This window comes from Microplitis demolitor, chromosome 7 (assembly GCF_026212275.2).
Source record: "Microplitis demolitor isolate Queensland-Clemson2020A chromosome 7, iyMicDemo2.1a, whole genome shotgun sequence".
Classification (NCBI taxonomy): domain Eukaryota; kingdom Metazoa; phylum Arthropoda; class Insecta; order Hymenoptera; family Braconidae; genus Microplitis; species Microplitis demolitor.
The window spans coordinates 20,578,038-20,597,291 of NC_068551.1; the positions used below are offsets into that span (position 1 = coordinate 20,578,038).

A 19,254-nucleotide genomic window follows, 5' to 3' on the forward strand; every position below is an offset into this window, starting at 1 on the left:
GACGTCACTACTTTTTTAACAAATGCTTTGTATATTTTTTTTTTTATTTTGTTCTAAAAATAAATTTGAAAAATTAAAAATGTACACGGAAAAAAAATTATGGGAAATTTTCCTACGTATTATGGGAATGGTTCCCATAACAGTATGGGTATAATTCCTATACTACTATGGGAACCATTCCCACAATGGTATGGGAACGATTCCCATACTTCCAAATTTCATTGTATTTTTGATAAAATAAAACGTCTACTAAAGTTTTAAACAATTTTATTATAATTCTAATAGATTTTTTTGGTGACAAACAAAAATTTTTATTTAAAAAAAAAAAAAAAAAAAATGAGTAGTCATTTATTTGGTCATAAGAATAAAATTTTTGAAAATGATAATAAAAATTCATATCAGCTATAATACACTTGATAAAAAAATATACGTATATTATTTAATAAAAATGATATTTTTACTTATAAAGTAATCGTTTGTCATTAAAAATCGTTTCGATTTCCTATTGAATTAAAATCGTACTTAGTGATTGCTATAAATCTTAAAATATGTTCACTTAAATTAATAGACTAAAAAATGTTCATTATGAGTTTTTAATGAATTTTTTATCGATAACCTTCGAGACGACTTATACGATTGTTGAAACTAATATCGGGATTAGTAAAATTGAAAATAATACTATCAAAGTATAGAGAATTAGAATCGATGATTATATGACACATACATTTAATATAATAATGCTTGTATGAACAAAGGAATATAATCACTGATCACTAATGAGTTTATAGAAAATGATATTTTTTTGTTAGCTTTTTAAATTGGTCATCTAGTGGAAATATACCGAATCGTTATTATCCTAATATATTTAATATTAATTCTGAGTAGTTCTTTTATGAGGCACTATTAATTTTAATAACAAAATAAATGATGCAAGTAAATAAAAAAAAATGTATTTTGATTTTTTTATTGCAACTATTTATAGCAAGTGATGCTATGTCCATTAGTGAATACAACCAGCAACGATGGGGTAAACTCATTGAAAGTTATTTCGGTATCGATAAAAACGAAGGTAAATATTTTTATTTATCATAATAAACAAATTTCATATTTATAGATATCCATATTATTACATAATAAGACAAATTTTTTATTGCAAACTCTCGTGTTTTCATTTTTTATTCATTCAAAAACTATTAACTCGATTGTTCCTACGGAAAAATAAAATTTTAATTATTTTAACCTGCTCTGTTTAGCCCGGAAAATTGTGAAAATACAATATAAGGTACGAGATAAAATACAATTGAAAGACTTAGTACACGGAAAAAAATAACTGTTGCTGCAACAGGAAAGTTCTGTAGCAGCTACAGGACCCGCCTTGTTACAGCTACAAGATCAGTATCATTGTAGCCTTAGGTTATTCCTATTGTAGTCGCAGATCTATTCCTGTTGCAGTTTACTCAGGCAATCAACCTCACTCTCGTCTTAAATTTTTTTGTTTCGTCCCTAAGCCGCACAATAAATCACTGTAAAAAATTTTAAAAGTCAACGTGGATTAAATTTTCAGCAAATGATTTTTTATTTATTTAATTTTCTCGGAATAAAATTTACTCCGAAGGGGAGTGTATTTTAACATCATAAGCCAAGATCGGAGTAGCTGCGGATTGAAATAAAATCCCCATTCCGAAATTTTACTGCTGTAAAAAAAACTCCCTATTAAAATAAAATCCTTATTCACTCCGAAGCCACTCCCGAATTTTTGCAATATATCGAACATGAAAATCTCAAAAATGCATATTTCTGAACATTTTTTTTTTTTAATTTTTTTACGATAAATTTGATAAAATTTTTTTACTTCTAGTCCAAGAATGTAATTATGTCGACATAGAAATCACTTACTTCCATAATTATTACAATTTGAGAATTGAGGGTATCTACAGATATAATGACACTTTGGATGCGAACCGGTCGCCGTCAATTATTGGCGAGCAGTTCACTGTTCGAAGAACTGACTATGACGGAAGATCGTTCTACCGTAAAAATGATGACCATGTAAGTAAATTTATTTTCTTTAATTTATAGTATTAATATATTAACATTCAAAATTTTAATCAAATTTATTTGAAATAATTTTTTCAGGTGACAGAATTATTAAAACAATATCAGACGCATTATGATTACAAAAATAAAATATCATTACTGATAAATTTATCAGATCGCCGCCCACGTGTCGTAAGTAAAATTAAAATCAAAATTTGGAGTTAATAATATTTAAATAATTTATTTATTTATGTCATAGAACGGTATAATCAATAATAAATACATGATTCGAGATTATACCGGAGATTACGCACCTTCGAAAAATAAAGACTCAACAACTTATAGGAGAAGCCACATATTAATAAAATTTAAAAATCGTATTGATTTGTCACCAGGTAACTGATTAATTGTATTGTTATATATATATTTAATTATAACGGTATAAAATTTATGTTGGAAACAGGGAAATATTTCTCACTCAAACATAAACCAAGTGACGTAGAGTATGCATCAACTTTTTATAAACAAAATACTATAGATCTTAATATTGTTGTTGATAACATTAATTATGGGTAAGTTATAATTATTTATTATCATGATTAAATTTTAACAAGCGAATTACGAAGATATAATTTTAATTTTTTTGTGAAATTTCAAACTACTTTTTCTTATCAATGAGTGAATTTTTTTATCAGATCAACGGAATCTGTGGCGATGAACACTTTAATTTATTGGAATGCTGCGAAATTATTATTTAATGACAATGAAAGGAAATTATATAGACCAATAAAAGAAATTAAAATTAGTACTATTGATATTTTACAAGTAAGTATGTGCGAAAAAAGTTCATATTTCGTTTTGTCATTGTATTTAAGTCGCAAAAGATAATATTGAAACATTTTTATTGTATCAATTGATTATTGTTTATTTTTTAAGAGTGCAGATATATCAGGCGCTGCAAAAAAATATGATAACATATACGAGACTACGAGTCACTTGGATTCATTCATAGTAGAATATTGTAAAAGCAACGATAGATTATCGCCGGATTTCCAAATTTTTATGACCACGTAAGTTTCATATACTCGCATAGATATTTTTTGTATAATGTAGGAGACCATAACGCACAACAAACGTTTATATTGTGTGGGGTCATTCCGAGAAAAAGTTACGGGCAAATTTTCATAAAAATATGTAGAGAAGATCATCCTCATTCATCCTCATATGGGTTTTGAGCAAAAAAAAAAATATTCCCAAGACTTTTCAGGGTATTGCCTACCATAGGACACCATGAGAAACAAAAAACGTTTGTATTGTGATGGGTTATTCCCAACAGAAGCAAACTTACAGGCTACTCTTCATAAAAAATCATCTCCACCCATGTTCACCCATCTCCATTCTCTCCACCCAATCCTAATATGGGTCTCAACTCAAAAAATAAATTATTCCCAGGACTTTTTATGGCTTTTCCTACTAGAGGGCATCATAATGAACAAAAAACGTTGGTATTGTGATGGGACATTTCCAACAGGAGCAAAGTTATGTACCATTATTCATAAATAGTCATAGGCAGTATCATCTGCTCGTATCTGCCCGACGTTCAACGCTCGAAGAATAAATTTTTCTCAATACTTTCTTGGGTTTCCCTGACTACAGGACACCACACGGAACTAAAAACGTTTATATTGTGTATAGTTATTCCCTACAGAACAAAAGTTACGGTCCACTTTTCATACATATACCCCGTTTTGCCTCCTTTTCTTCCCCTATAAATAGCCGAAATATTTTTCAAAATCATAAATTTAAAAAAATATATATTTTTTTTTTTTACAGGAGACGGTTATGTTTCGATTTTGATGATGCCGAATGCATCACTCCAGGTAATAAAAAAAAACTTTCTTTAATATATATATTCTGTCAGATATATAGTATTCTCCAATAGTTTATATATCTTTAGTGACTCAGAATTTAATTTTAATTCATCATTATTATTTTTAGGATACTTATTAAATATAAATCGAGCGGGACAACAAAGTTATGCGAAACCTGACATAGCAGTTTTGAAACATGCGTCATCTTTCATGAACTATCCGTTAGCTACAGACAAATTATTTGAACTGTAAGTAAAATAAACAATAATAGTAAGCTTGTGCACAGAAAATAATGTTATCTTAAGTCACGAAAATATTTTCGATGACAAACGTTTTCGGAAACTAATTCAAAATGTTTTTGCACCAAGAGAATGTGTCTTGGTCAGAAGAGATTTTTACCTTGTCCGAAAAATTGACGTTTTCAAAAAAATTTCCTGGGATAGAGAATATTTAACTTCAGTCATGTTTTATTTTGTTTAGACTTGATGATACCAATTATATATATATTTATACTGCTATTTATCCTCCAAAAAACGAAGTACCAACGAAAGCATGGATTATAATCGACCCAAAAGATCAGAAAATTAACGAGAAGTCAAGAAATATTCCAGATCCATGTTTAGCAGAGGAATTCAAAAATTTAACAAAACGTTCCTCCATTTTATTGGAAAAAATAGAACAACTTGCAAGAAAAAGTGATACCTTCGACAAAGATGACGATGAAGACGCAAAAATAGATTGGAATGCAATATTAGAAAACACTAAAGAATATAACCGAGTACTTAATTATATTTCAAATGATTTGCAACAGTCCACATACGATTCGAATAATGGAATCACTGATTTTTCACATTTAAATGAAACATTTACGGATATAGACAATTATTTGAAAAAAATGGATAAAATTATCGACTTAGCGAACGACATAGATAATTAAGGTTATCTATGAAAACATTTAACCATACTACAAATTCTTACCATGTACGTAGAAAAAATAGTACTCCGTACTTCATATGCAAAATTGTCCCGAAAAGAGAATGAACAGAGATTTTCGGTTTTTACTCCCACTCTAAGTGTTCTCTGTACTAAATATTCCCCATCTTTGCGCATGCGCAGTTTAGAAATGTTTGATGGTGGGAGCGATTTCCGAGGTTCATTCTCTCGCTGGGTGAAGTTTGTATACTATCGAGTACTATATTTCACAATGTGTATGGCAATATTTAAGATATTTGGTATGTATAGATGTTCTCATAGATCCCAAGTTGTGGGTCAATTTTTACCTGATGATTTTATATTAATTATGCTTTCAATTTTCTTAATTATGATGATTCCATTCATAAAGTAAATTAGATATTTCAATTACAAAAAAATGTTTTTATTTATTTTTATTGTCATAAAATAAAGCACCCAGTCTTCAATCCCATTGAAAATTTAACCTCTAAAAATTGTTTCTTTCGAAATTTCATAGTAATAATTAAACTTTATTTTGAGACTTACAATTATTAATTAGCTAACAAAATGGAAGCTAAAAAATTTTATGTAAGCAAATAAACTTACAGTGAAAAACCAGCATTCAACCCCTTTTTCTTTCATTTTCCATTTAAATAATTTTATGTCATAAAATCCATTGAAAAAAAAAAATTTATTGTATACGACAGAGTTGTGTAAAATTAATAGCAATCCCACAGACTTTTTGATAATGTTCTGGTTGGTCTAGACTGTCAACTAAAAATTCACCTAATCCATATTTTGAAATAATATGACCCGGAGATTCATCATGTTTGATAATATAACTAAAGTTTGGTAAACCTGTTACAATACAATCAAATATGTAAATAAATTATGATACTAAAATATGAGTCCTGGCAGATCCAAAAAACGGAAATTACCGTAATTCACAATAAATACCGTAATTTATGGTAATTCGGATCCACCAGAGAGGATACGAGGATCTTTTATTATATCTAAAATCTGAAAAATAAGAAAATTAATCACTTGAAATATGAGGTGGCAAAACAGCAATCCAGTTGAGTCCGCTGTCTTTGATAGCATCAAACATTCGCTGATGATCAGCATTTAAATCTACAAATATTTTTGGAACTCTTTCCGGTGGTCTAAATAAAAATGCCGACAAACAAACTGATACCAACTGTACATTATTTTTTTTCATAGCTCTAATTATATTTATCATCCCTTCAGACAATTCAGTCGTAGGTTCTAGATAAAATAAATTTTCTTTTCAATTAAAAATTAAGAACCAAAAAAAATAGATTGTAAATTTTAGAAATGTAGCAACAAGAAATTACTCAAATCATTCCTCGTTCCCAAAACAACTACAACTCCTTCCTGATCAATCATAGCCTTCTCTACTTGTTCATAATTGATAACATTTCCAACTACTGTTTTTACTTTGCCGTTAACGTGCTCAGGAATTTTTTTTTCATCCCTTACAAAAACAGTTATTTCATGTCCTAATATAATATAAATTTTACTTGTTATTAAAAAATTTTAAATAATATTTTATTTAAGTCAATTGTAAAAATTACCTTTTTTAATTGCATGATCTAATGCGCAAAGACCAGTCATACCAGTGGAACCAAATATAATAATTTTCTTCATAATTAATATATTATATATTCAATTTAATTTAATTAAATATGAATTTGCTTCAAAAAAATAAGAAACTGAATTTTAAATCCAAAATTATTTCTTTTATAATGCGATTAAAATACCAGATTTAAATTTCCACTGGCTAATATTGTAACACTGTATTCAAGTTGTGAAACTTCTATTAAATTTATTTGCATGCGATAAATAATAGAATTAAGCCGAATCATTTTCATTAATATTCACATTATTCTAATATAATTTTCTGACAGTGCGCATGATCAGTCTGTTGCGCGGGTAATTTTTATTTTTATGTTTTGTTTAAAAAGAAGAAATCAGGGAGCAAAAATTGGCGGAACGGTTCCAGTAAATTATGTAAATTATTCACGTGTATGCATATGAATTATTCTTATAAGCGTAGAAATTGTCTCTGTATGCAAGGATACTATTCCTATAATGTTATGGAAATGGTTTTCATATATCTTGTATAAAAACGAACGACCTTTTCTATATTAATATGAGACCCATCGCCGTGTATCCATAAGAAGAGTTTCTATAATTTTTTCTCCGTATATTTAGATTAAATTTTATTGAATTAATTCATTTATATTTTAAGATTATAAAAAATTGAATTAAATAAATAAACAGTCATCCGCTCTGCATTTACTCCGCTAATTTTTTACAGTGTAATTAAATTTGAAATTACGAAAAATTCAAATTTTTAAAAAATGAATATATAACGTCACTTCCATGTACGTGTTAGTTGTGCATGTTCAACTTATAAATGTTGGTATTGCATAAAAATTCCATAAATTTTATAAAAAGCTATGAAGTATGGATATACAAGAGTTCGGCATTGAGATGATTTACCAGGAAATGATCAACATCATTAAATTTTAGAAATATATTAATACTTTTTAACAAACGCATGTTTTTATAAAAACATATTTTTTATTAAAATTATTATTTAATATTAATTAATAGATTAATAATAATTAATTAATTAAATTATTAAATAATAACTTACTTAAAATTTATCAGTAATTTTTTCAATACTCAGTAATTAAATAAATAATAATTGTCACTAATTTTTCCATGTGTTTTTTCATAAATCATTAGTATTAATGCTTATACTTAAATATTATTAGTTATTTATATTTTGATATACCCATCGATTTATATTTTCGAATAAATTAATTATCTTTAAATAAAAAAGTAAACAAGTGTATCAGATTTGTTTACAATGTGGCCATTTTGAATAGAGCGCTCTCTTTAAAATTACGCGGGAGGATTTGAAATTTAATTTTGCTTTTGTAGTAATTAATTAATTTATTAATTATTATTATAACTTGCGCGGTAAATTTAAATATTTGAAGAATAAATTATTAGAAACTGGAGACAAATTAAAAAACCGTACGTCAAAATAAAATGGTGGCAGAATATGTTAGAAAAAAATTTTAAATATTAAAAAAAAACCCTTGAGTGTTTGAACAAACCTTGGTGGGGAAATAATATGCAGAAGGGTGTCCTAATACACTTGGAGATTTGAATTAAATTGCTCCAAGTGTATTGCAGCTAAACAAACATCACTTAACTGCTATTTCCCACCAGACGATGCCAGATGATTTTGAACAGGAACTTGGAAGTTATCAGCATCAGCAATTTGCAACACTACACTAGCACTGAACACTCAACACTCAGCGACACCACAGACACTGCACAATTTAAATTTTACAAACACTGCACATTTTAATTAAACCATTACTATTAGCAATAAATTTTATGAATAGTTCCGCGAATTAACTGCAATACTGTGTTTCAATTTAAACGTAAAGAAGGATCTGGAATACTACTGCCGTTGTCGATGATACTGACTGCCACTATCGAACCGTCAGTTGATTACAAAGCAATCGATTTTGCGATTAATCGACCGCCCCCACTTTAGCAAAAATATGAACGTCCAATATATATATACAACGACGCGCAGTAGCGCCACCTTGGCGCGAAATTTCAAAATTGAAAATTAATAATTTTATTAAAATTTATTTGTGTCAATAATAAACCAAAACAGTTCAATTACCACTATTAATTAATCACCAAATTATCACAATCACTTAATTATATTATTTTTATTAACAAATTATATTATATTATTAACAAAAAAAAAAAAACACATTTAATTATTTTTATATGATACTGGTTAACCGAGGACTACTAATTTTTTGATTTTTTTTTAAACGATAAATTATAAAAAAAAAAATATTTGAAAAAATTGCTACTGTAGTTTTTAAAATTTTCTATAGGTGCAAATTTTTATTTTTTATTTTTTTTGTAATTGATTTGTTCAAAAAAACATCAAAAAATTGTCAATTGTCCGTTAACTTCAGGATCATGTTCTTATTCCCGTTTAAAAATTCCGACATCAAACATGGCGCTAAATAACCCGAGAGCCCCGAGAGCTGAGCCGGCACTGCATTTAATTTATTTAATAACTTACACTCACGGACACTTATAAATTAAAATCAAGAACTGTTAATTATTTGATAAAAAACTATTTAAAACTAACATTATATTTATAATCGAGTGTCGAAATAATTAAAATAACTATTTTAACTGAGTAAAATAACAACGACATGAGAGAGTATCAGTGCGGGAACTAACTCACCCAGAATGCTTCTGCGCACGCGTGTCTTAATTTCATCTCTACTGCGCAGGGCCGTTCCAACCGCTCCCACAACTGCGCAAGTATTCTGGATGCAACTTCATACTGCCGCCATTGTAATGACGCCGGCCTCATCGCGCTCGTGATTTAATAAATAAATAATATATTTTTGCAATTATATTTATCAAAACAAGTATCTTTACATATTATTTGACGGTCATTAAACGTGTTGTGATAATAATTCGGTCAGTGTGTAAAATATAAGTGATAAAATAATTAATTTAAATAAGTCGTATCTATGCTTCCATTGTTAAGCTATCGGTGTTCGTTGTCATTTGTTTTATGAATTTAAAATCAGTGAAAATAAATTCTATTAGTTATTATTTATATGGAAAAGTATCCAAGACTTATCAGTGAGTGCTTTTGTGTGAGTGGAAAGTGTTTTTTATCAAGTGATGTGAAATTTTTTTTTTGTTCGTTATTTTTTGCCGCCATTTTTAAAAATCATCCTGAAGTTAGCAGACAATTAATAATTTTCGGATTTTTTCAGAAACGACAAATTAGAAAAAAAATAAAAACTAAAAAAACGCAAATGTAGGAAATTTAAAATTCTATAGGTGCAATTTTTTTAAATATTTTTTTTTTTTATTTGTCGTTTTTAAAAAAAAACACCCAAAAATTATAAAACGTCGGCTAACTTCTGTATCATTTTTTTTAAATATGCTCGAGTTATTTTTTTGTTTTTTTTTTTTTTTTAAATAAAAAATCGTAGTTCATAAGTGAGTAGTGTTTTATGTCGTAAGTGATGTCAGTGTTAAGTCTGTGTTAATAATTTAAATCAGTGTAATTTGATTGTGTCAACATCGTTTTTAACTCCAAATCCAATCAAGTCATCGAGGAGCAGCAAATGTGAGTTTTCAATTTTTTCATTCGAAAATTATTTATCATATCTAAAAAATAAGCGATTATTTATGACTGAATGATATATTTCATTCATGTTAAAAATAAAAAAAAAAAAATTTGCCGCCAAAAGTAATTTATATTTAAATAATAAATAATCGAGTAGCCGAATAGTCGAATAATAAGAGAACATCCTCTTGTTCTAGTAATGACACTAAAGTTAGCCGATGTGTAATAATTTTTTATTTTTCTTAAAAACGATAAATTATAAAAAAAAAAAAAACATTTGAAAAGTTGCATCTATTTATGGTTTCTCCTACTAGAGAACATCGTAAAAAAAATAAAATGAGTGATTGAAGTGTGCATTTTTGAATTTTATAACTTTTCTTTTTATTTAATCTCCTTGGAGTAAAATTTACTCCAAAGGGGAGTTTATTTAATATTAAAACTCCAAATCAGAGTGAATGTGGATTTAAATAAAATCCAGATCCCCCGTCGACGCAAATATATCTTCAATAAATTTACGCGCACGTTAGTTGATGCTTGATGCTAACTTACTGATCATAACTTGATGACGTTGCTGCAGCAGGTTCAGAGTTCCCTGATAGCCAAACTGGTCGTAAAAGTTGGCATCTCCATAAGTTGACCGCAACTAGTCGCCAACTTTCTGAGAATGTTGGTGGCAAAAGCTGGCATTCCGTTAGTTGACTGAAAGTTGCCTTTAATTTCCTCAGAAATTTGGTAACAATTTGAAGTCAACAGTCACAAAAGCTGAAAGTTGTCGTCAACTTGATCGCAACTAATTGACAGCGATCCTGACCAGAAAGTCTTGATCAGGAGTTGTGTTATCGATATTTTTGTACCATTTACAAATCACATACGTCCCTACCTTCTACATTCGTATCTAGTTCCCCTGCTTTCGTTTTTTCAAAGCGCAGTCCGTGTTTCTATTGACCTGCGCATTTCTATTCTAAAATGAATCCTCGTTCACGTGAATCGAAGGGAGAAAAATTTTCACTTTACAACAATTTATCAATTTTATTAAAAGCTGTCGTCGGACAAAAAACAACAGTCGATTTGCGAAATGAATCTTACGTTTACGGAACTGTCGAAGAGACCGATGCGTAAGTATTATAATTTAAAAATTACCACATTGTTTATCAACAAAAAGTGCATCTCTTTGCTTTTCAGGTTCATGAACGTCGTAATGAAAAATTGTTTTTTCACAAATCCACGTGGCGAAACGTTTCCATACGACACATTTTTCGTTCATTCAAGAAATATTCGCTGCGTCCACGTGCCCGCTCATGTAAGTCAATAATTAATTTACCTAGACATTAAAATTACAATTTTATAATTTTGGCGGGAAATCATTAGCTACCACCGATATCCAGTTCAAAATCATTAGAATCTCAATCTACAGATTTATTTTTCTAACCTCATCTTATGCTCAGTGATTTAAAAATTATCCAACAATAGTATTGATTAATTTCCAATTAATTAAAATAAATCTTATGAGTTTTATTAAAAATTTTAATTACTTACCGCTTAAAAAATTATTTAATTTTGTCCATGTTCACTTACTTGTAAAATTTAACACAAGTATTCACACTGACTCGCAGAATCAACGCATAATTAACAATAAGAACAAAGTAAAAAATAATAAAATGTGTGCGTTCAAATTAATTGACTACGATTGCATCGGATTTGATCTAGATCACACATTACTGTGGTATAATGTTACTAATATGGTAGAAATGGAGTACAAAATTCTAGCGAACTATCTAGTCAATAAAAAAGGATACAATCCTGACTATTTACAAAGGCCATTAAATGAACAGGACATTGATTTCATGCAGAAGGGATTGATCCTAGATTTTGATCGGGGTAATATTCTTAAGCCTGATAGCGATGGTATAATAAGACAAGCGAATCATGGAAGTAAGTCACTTACGGCTGATGAAATAAATTCAATTTATCCAGACAAACGTTGGGATGCCATTGATGCATTGATAAGTAATCCGCTGGATGTATGGAATGGACCCTACTCTCAGAAAATTCGATCGCTGTTGGATTATTTCGACATGCCGGGTTGTCTAGCATTCGCTCGTGCTATCGATGACATTGACAGCAGAAATGGAAAAATTTCAGATAAATATGAGGTATGGACTGACATTTTGAATGCTCTGACGAACATGTATGACAGAGAACATTTTAAAAAAAATTTGGGTGACTATTTTGTCACTTTGAAAGCTGATCCTGATAAATACCTGCGCAAATGCAGCAAGGAAATTATCAGCTGGTTACGGGAGTTGAAGAAAACCAAAGTTACTTATTTAATCACTGGTTCTAATGCCGACTTTGCTGACTTTACGTCACGACATACCATTGGAGATGACTGGAGATCTCTGTTTGATATCGTAATTTGTTTTGCTAAAAAGCCGGGCTTCTTCACGGACAGACGACCGTTCTTTGAGTTGGACGGATTTGCAGAAGCTGGTGAAGTTGAGGGAAAGGAATTGACCCGCGGGGGAATTTACTCGCAAGGAAATTGGGGAGAGATGAAGGATTTCTTTTCTAGAATCACTGGAGTTGAAAATCCTAAATGTTTGTATGTTGGAGATAATTTAATTCAGGACATTTATGTACCGGCTAGATATGATTTGGATACCGTAGTAGTGAGCGAGGAGATGCATGCAGAAGGAATGGATCATATGAGTATGAGTCATCCGGATGCTAAAACTATACTGTCAAATTACTGGGGATCATATTTTTCGACGAAAAGTGATGGCACTGATAATTTATATAAAAGTTACTGGAGTTATTTGATTGAAAATTATTCGAAAATTTGTATTCCTTCTATTAAAATGATCGCGTGTAATCCGCTGGATAAAACTTATCAAGCTTTTGATAAAAATGATTCAAGTAAACATGGATATTATCCAGCAAAACCTAATGGTCTTTGTAAAAATTAATTTTAATAAAATAATTAAAGGTAAATTTTAATTTGACACTGGAGTTAGTCGAAGCCTAATAATTTTTGAATTTTTTTTCTAAACAGCAAACTATAAAAAAAAATATTTGAAAAAATTGCACCTATAGTTTTTTGAATTTTCTACATGTGCTTATTTTTAGTTTTTTTTTTTTAATTGATTTATTGAAAAGAAAATCCAAAAATTGTTGACTGTGAATTTCAGGATCATAATTTTGAATTTTTTTAGCGGGAAAATTAAATATTTTTTTTTTAATCTTTTAATTAATCGGAGTATTAGTAAGGATGTGAAAAAAAATATTTTGAATTTGATATGTCTGAGAATATTCAGTTAATTTTAAAATTATAATTTTTTTGTTGTAGATTTCAATAGTTCCAGCAATAAGTCAGCAATTGTATTTACTTAGGGATCCTAAAGTACAATCATTGCACGAGCAGCGTAAGAACACAGGGAAAATGAAGAAAACTCATGAAAGATTAGCAGAAGATCGAGCCCTTCGTGAAGAATTAAAAAAAAATAAAAATTTATCAGTGCCTTCTACAAGTAAAGGTTAAGTGAGTGATTGGAGTATTTGCATTATTTTTTAAATAAACCTATTGATCAATTAATATCTTAACGATTTAATATTTTTATATTTATTAACTTTTTTTGTATAAAAATACACAACGGTAGTAATTTTTATATAAAATACTGTACTGTTATAAATATTTCATTGAAATTTTAGTTAAACATTTTCTTTTGAATACACGTAGTGCTAATTAACTAGTGAGTTTAATTACATTAAGGCCTCCAATGATGTATATATATTATAATATAAAAGATAAAATACTCGGAGCGTAACGAAAATCAACAGCCAGCATTCAATGCTGATAAAATGTAATACAATTAAGGCTTAGCAAAGTTAAAAAACTTTTTGTTTTTTCTTTAATACAATTATTTAAATATTAAATACTTATTAGTCTCTTTCGAGAGCTATTGCAATACCCATTCCACCTCCTATGCACAATGAAGCGACACCTTTTTTACCTCCAGTTCTTTCTAGTAAATATAAGAGCGTTACCAAAATCCTTGTTCCTGAAATAATTAAATTCAATATTTATTTTAAACAATAAATAAATAAAACTTAAGTTCAAGGTTCCGAGGAATATTTCCGACAGGTGATTAGTTACCAACAAACTCTTATTTTAAGTAACTCCATACTTTACATTATGATCGCCTGATGGAGCAAAAAAAAATTTGCAAAACGTTGAGTAAAATAATATTTTGTTACTATCAACATATTCCTCAAAACCTTCAACTTAATTTATTAATTTCAGGATCGGAGCCATAAACAAGAAATAAATAAATCGAACTCTCTTAAAATGAATTAGTAAAAGTACTCGAATCAGTTAATATTCACTGATTTGAAGCACTTTTCACTGATTCATTTTAAGAAAGAAGTAATTAATTATAAGTGCTTACCAGAAGCACCAAGAGGATGTCCTAGAGCAATAGCGCCGCCATTAATATTAACTTTTTCAGGATCTAGTCCTAACTCGTTTAAACAAGCAATCGATTGAACAGCAAACGCTTCATTTAATTCATACAAATCAACTTGATCTTTTTTCCAGTTGGCTTTTTTCAACTTAATAAAATAAATACAATAATTTTAGTCATGTTGTATATTAAAATTACTACGTATGTATGCAAATAAATAACTGGATAATTATGAGTAAACACTGTAATTGTCGAGGTAACTGCGTACTACTTACGACCAGTTCAACAGCTGGTATAGGACCAAGTCCCATGACATCTGGTTCAATGCCTGCCTGAGCGATAGCGACGATTCGTGCTAACGATGGAATTCCCTTTGCTTTAGCAGCTTCTGCTGACATAAGCACTACTGCTGCAGCACCGTCATTTATTCCTGACGCATTACCAGCAGTTACTGTTCCCTCTGACTATATTTTTAATAAATAATATTTTTTTTAGTACATAGTTTTAAACTATTAATAATTTAGAGCAAATTATTCCATCACCAACTTCCGTAAATTATTTTTTTTTATAGTCTATTAGTTAAAAAATAGTATAAAGTAATTAAACTTTATAGTTATTTACTTTAAATGACATGATTTTAAAGTTATGCTGATTTTCATAAAAAATCTAAGACTATTTTTTTAAAATATTGCTAATTTAAAAAATTTTAAGTAATTAAATTATTTAAAAAAAAACATATATACATATTCATATATATATATATATATTAGTGATAATAAATGATTCTGACGTTAACAGCAAATTTAATTTAAAAAGAAAAATAAGCACATGTAGAAAATTTCAAAAACTATAAGTGCAATTTCTTGAAATATTTTTTTTTTTTTTCAACTTATCATTTTTTAAAAAATAAAAAAATTATTAGACCTCGGCTAATTTTAGTATTATGATAATAATTCTTAACAATTTACTTTATCAAATACTGGGCGTAATTTTCCAAGAGCATCAACAGTCGTTCCAGCTTTCGGATACTCATCTTCCGAAATAACAATAGATTTTTTTCTATCCGTAATTTCAACAGCAACAATTTCTTTCTTAAAATACCCAGCTGCTATTGCAGCTTCTGCTCTTTGTTGCGACTTTGCCGCATAATTATCCTGCTCTTCACGACTTATAGTAAATCTTTTAGCAATATTTTCAGCTGTCAAAAATATTTATCAATTAAACAGCCTTACATGAGTCATAAAAAAATAATTCAAATAATAAACCTGTAACTCCCATATGTATTCCAGTGAATGCATCCGTTAAGCCGTCAAATGTCATAGTATCAATCATTGTAGCGTCACCCAATTTAATACCGTTTCTCAAATGAATAACATGAGGTGCCTGGCTCATGCTTTCTTGTCCTCCGGCAACAACAACTTGACACTCACCAGCTTTAATAGCCAAGTATCCATTCGCTACTGATCTAAAATTATTATTTTTTAAATTTTACATATGACCAGTTTATCACCTCTTCATATTTATCATACTTTATCTGCTATCTTTTTTTCTACTATAAGAATACATACTTGAGACCAGAGCCACAAAGCATATTTATTAAATATGCTGGTACAGCTATTGGAATACCAGCTTTCATAGCCGCTTGACGCGCAGGGTTCTGACCTTGTCCCGCTGGCAATGCCTATTTAAATTATTTTAAATAAAAATTTATCATTCAAAATTACAACAATAAAATACATTATTATTGTCGATAACAATAAAATTATCTAGCCTTCGCCTATTCACATTTTGCACATAAATATAAGTACAATCTGTTAAATGTTTTTTTACATTCAATACAAAGTCATTTAATTATCATATGATTATTTCTATTCATAAAAACGTGTATCATATTAATTACTAAGCTCTGGTTTAATATATTTTACTGATAGTCTTTTAAAGTCAACAATAATTATCTGATTACGTATTGTCGGGTAGTTTTTTATACCATTTATAAAATAAGATTGATTTTTCTACACTTTTTGTTCTATTTATTTATTTAATATTTATAATCAAGGATTTGAATATTTTTTGCTTCGTAAGATCATAGTCTATATTATTAAGGTACATAATTAATGACAGTAATAATAATAATAGTGGTTACTTTGGAAAATGACAAGTAACTTTAAATTATTATGGAAGCATAATTAATTATAACAAATCATAGAGATATCAACTCTAATTATTCAAATTTATTAAATATGTTAAGCTTTGGTGTTTATAATGCTGATCAAACAACTATTTCTAGTGTTACAGTGACTTCTTGACTAATTTTTTCAAATACATTCACATAAATAATTTGGTTTAAAGTTATTATTATTATTACAAGTGTGAATAGTCTGTTAGAAACATTAAGTTTGATGAATATTAAGCAAAAAATGATCTACAATTGTTGTATTTTTTTACGCATATAGCAAAGGTGTATTAGATATAAAGGATTTAATATGTAGAACAAACTTCCTGAATCAATAAAAATTGAACGTATACTTATAAATTTTATAAGATTATTAAAAGATCATATTAGAATAGCCACGGGCTAAACCAAAATTATTATTATTATTACTGTTATTATGTAAAATAGTTTGCGACATACTTGACCAAAAATAACTTCCGAAACATCGCAAGGCTTTAAATTAGCCCTTGATAAACTTTCTTTTATCACAACACTTCCCAAATCAGATGCTTTAAGCGATGATAAGCTGCCACAAAATGATCCTGTTAATAATTAGTAAATTAAATCAAAATCTTATAATATTTTATACATAAAAATATTCAAATAACTAATTTACACTAACGGTATTTTCGAAAGTAGGTTGTCAAGCGGTTAATATTCATTTCAAAAATAATTATAATTATTTACTTTTAAAAAACGTTATTTTAATAAATTTATAGTTTAATTATAATTATTTAAAATTACTATAATTATCTTGTTAAATTATATAAATAATGAGCGGCAATTTTGAAATTTAAAATTTTTAATTAATATAAATGAAAATAAAAAAATTTTGTTTCTTGAATTATTTTATTTAACATTAATAAGTATCAAAATTTTGAAAGAATTCATATTAGTAAATTTAAAAGTGAACAAATTTTTACGTTCTAAATTTTTAAAAAATACTTCATGGTTTCCGGGCTCGGTACAAAAAATCATGACGTAAAAAAAAATCAAATTTTATTTTAAAATTAAAAAAAAAATTTTGAATGCTAGGATACTCCTACTTTACACTTGCGACGCAATTAATTACTTACCAATTGGTGTTCTAGCAGCAGACACAATGACTACTTCCTTAGCTGTCATTATCAATATCAATTACAATAATCTAAAATAATTAATTAAATAATAAATTAAGTAAACATTCAAATTTAAAAAATTTAAAAAAGTTTACTTTACAACTTACCGCTATAAATTCCGGAAATAACGTTAGCTCAATAAACTAGTCAACTTGATGCTTCTGGTTTAGCTTCTGCTGCTAGATCTCTGTGCTCTAACGCAACTAAAACAAATTGAGAATTATTTTATACACATTAGCACCCACCACGTCTACATGATTCATTCCTACTACATCTTACATCTACTACACGCACACACTTACACTCATACCTGTAGCACATGTACACAAAATGTAATTAGCATGTGTAAATATATATACATACATATATATCAATTACCTATTATCAATCTAATTCCTTATCTCTCTTATCAATCAACTCACCGTAATTTCATATCATAAATAATATTTTTAATTCAAAATTTTAAAAAATTCTTACCTCTTATTTTTTTGATAAAAAAAATTTTTAATTTTCTCAGCGGGAAATTTAAAAAAAAACTTAATTACAAAGTAACATTTTGTTAAATTATTTTAAAATGTTATAACAAATATATAAGTACATATATATTTGTATTATAATTTGATAGAATTAATGTGTAGCTACTGGTGTAGGGGAATAAAATAAATAAAGACATTACTGTTAAATGTAACTTGTAAATAGGAATGCAGATGTCGCTTCAGGACATGGAGATGCTGAATGTGTTGCAAATGAAAAGTCTCGGTTTGTTTTTACCCGTCGTGCATTGGTGGTTTAGCAGTGGTTAGTAGAATTGTGTGACCAACCAGTGACTGGTGCTAAGATGGCTGACAATAAGGAGGAAAATTACGAGCTCGTCAATAATCGAGGTATTTTATTTCATTATTGCGCGTTTATAATCAATGATTGTTTATTATTATTATTTACTTATTATTTAGTCACTTAATTATTTTATTCACAATCTACGGTCCTGTATGTTGGTTTTTAAAATATCGCCATCTGCACGTTTGATCTCCGGGTCAACGGGCATGGAACCTCGCCGATTTACTATTAAAATATTATTATTTTCCCGCTACTTGGGATTTAACATTTTATTTACTATTATTTATTTATTTTATTGTTTTATTTCGTATCATTTATATATTTTTTTATTATTGTCTGTCAGGTCGTTGAACGCGCGACTTTTTTTTTGACAGGCCTAGATCAATGTGGGGGAACATTGTAGCCAGGTGAATATATGTCCACCCTCTATCATTAATTTATAAAATTATTTCTCTAGTGTCTTCTGACAATAAAATTACACTTTTTTTTAAACCTATTTATTGGGTAATTTTTATTTTTTAAATTATCGAGTAACGTTTTG

The 19,254-nt window shown here is 28.4% G+C and overlaps 5 protein-coding genes across 9 annotated transcripts in view; 3 read left to right on the top strand and 2 right to left on the bottom strand.

The window, feature by feature from the left end:
* The first annotated feature begins 708 nt into the window (after positions 1 to 708).
* Positions 709 to 4,849, top strand: LOC103574038 (uncharacterized). Its single transcript, XM_008553373.3, has 10 exons — positions 709 to 1,069; positions 1,859 to 2,049; positions 2,137 to 2,229; positions 2,297 to 2,432; positions 2,501 to 2,609; positions 2,733 to 2,862; positions 2,974 to 3,107; positions 3,871 to 3,917; positions 4,036 to 4,156; positions 4,389 to 4,849. The coding sequence occupies exons 1-10, from the start codon at positions 925 to 927 to the stop codon at positions 4,843 to 4,845; spliced, it is 1,563 nt and encodes a 520-aa protein (XP_008551595.2). The 5' UTR covers positions 709 to 924; the 3' UTR covers positions 4,846 to 4,849.
* LOC103574018 (flavin reductase (NADPH)) lies at positions 4,776 to 7,727 on the bottom strand. 2 transcript variants are annotated; one of them, XM_053740445.1, is made up of 5 exons: positions 7,543 to 7,727; positions 6,455 to 6,574; positions 6,215 to 6,379; positions 5,904 to 6,125; positions 4,776 to 5,717 (listed from the first exon to the last, which is right to left on the bottom strand). In XM_053740445.1, exons 2-5 carry the CDS (start codon positions 6,525 to 6,527, stop codon positions 5,551 to 5,553), a joined length of 627 nt encoding a protein of 208 aa, XP_053596420.1. In that variant the 5' UTR covers positions 6,528 to 6,574; positions 7,543 to 7,727; the 3' UTR covers positions 4,776 to 5,550. The 2 variants fall into 2 exon arrangements, with proteins under 2 accessions (XP_053596420.1, XP_008551558.1); XM_008553336.2 differs by lacking the exon at positions 7,543 to 7,727 and having other exon boundaries at positions 6,455 to 7,420.
* A 2,323-nt stretch (positions 7,728 to 10,050) lies between these two features.
* The window catches only part of LOC103574021 (MAP7 domain-containing protein 2), a 129,154-nt gene continuing 119,950 nt past the window's right edge, over positions 10,051 to 19,254 (top strand). For 2 of the 4 annotated variants that reach the window (XM_053740793.1, XM_053740798.1), the window contains exon 1: positions 18,644 to 18,760. In XM_053740793.1, coding sequence (XP_053596768.1) covers positions 18,715 to 18,760 — 46 coding nt within the window. In that variant the 5' untranslated portion in view covers positions 18,644 to 18,714. Of the gene's footprint in view, positions 10,087 to 18,643; positions 18,761 to 19,254 lie in introns of those variants that run through there. The other 2 variants (XM_008553349.3, XM_053740796.1) reach the window with 2 other exon arrangements.
* On the top strand, positions 11,403 to 13,518 carry LOC103574019 (5'-nucleotidase domain-containing protein 1). The gene is made up of 2 exons (XM_008553337.3): positions 11,403 to 13,072; positions 13,433 to 13,518. Exon 1 carries the CDS (start codon positions 11,592 to 11,594, stop codon positions 13,050 to 13,052), a length of 1,461 nt encoding a protein of 486 aa, XP_008551559.3. The 5' UTR covers positions 11,403 to 11,591; the 3' UTR covers positions 13,053 to 13,072; positions 13,433 to 13,518.
* Positions 13,675 to 18,524, bottom strand: LOC103574020 (acetyl-CoA acetyltransferase, cytosolic). The gene is made up of 10 exons (XM_008553338.3): positions 18,354 to 18,524; positions 17,984 to 18,079; positions 17,835 to 17,905; positions 17,179 to 17,300; positions 16,115 to 16,227; positions 15,812 to 16,011; positions 15,515 to 15,744; positions 14,822 to 15,010; positions 14,532 to 14,694; positions 13,675 to 14,144 (listed from the first exon to the last, which is right to left on the bottom strand). The coding sequence occupies exons 3-10, from the start codon at positions 17,881 to 17,883 to the stop codon at positions 14,026 to 14,028; spliced, it is 1,185 nt and encodes a 394-aa protein (XP_008551560.1). The 5' UTR covers positions 17,884 to 17,905; positions 17,984 to 18,079; positions 18,354 to 18,524; the 3' UTR covers positions 13,675 to 14,025.

Bases quoted from the DNA above. Each gene is read 5' to 3' on its own strand.
- LOC103574038 (XM_008553373.3), top strand. From the start codon at position 925: ATGATGCAAGTAAATAAAAAAAAATGTATTTTGATTTTTTTATTGCAA. The intron at 1,070-1,858 runs GTAAATATTTTT...TTTTACTTCTAG, and splicing joins CGGTATCGATAAAAACGAAG to TCCAAGAATGTAATTATGTC. The intron at 4,157-4,388 runs GTAAGTAAAATA...TATTTTGTTTAG, and splicing joins ACAGACAAATTATTTGAACT to ACTTGATGATACCAATTATA.
- LOC103574018 (XM_053740445.1), bottom strand. From the start codon at position 6,527: ATGAAGAAAATTATTATATTTGGTTCCACTGGTATGACTGGTCTTTGC. The intron at 6,380-6,454 runs GTAATTTTTACA...ATATTATATTAG, and splicing joins AGATCATGCAATTAAAAAAG to GACATGAAATAACTGTTTTT. The intron at 5,718-5,903 runs GTGATTAATTTT...GTATTGTAACAG, and splicing joins TTTGCCACCTCATATTTCAA to GTTTACCAAACTTTAGTTAT.
- LOC103574019 (XM_008553337.3), top strand. From the start codon at position 11,592: ATGAGTTTTATTAAAAATTTTAATTACTTACCGCTTAAAAAATTATTT.
- LOC103574020 (XM_008553338.3), bottom strand. From the start codon at position 17,883: ATGACAGCTAAGGAAGTAGTCATTGTGTCTGCTGCTAGAACACCAATT. The intron at 16,228-17,178 runs GTATGTCGCAAA...TAATTTAAATAG, and splicing joins CGGAAGTTATTTTTGGTCAA to GCATTGCCAGCGGGACAAGG. The intron at 15,745-15,811 runs GTTTATTATTTG...TATTTTTGACAG, and splicing joins AATACATATGGGAGTTACAG to CTGAAAATATTGCTAAAAGA.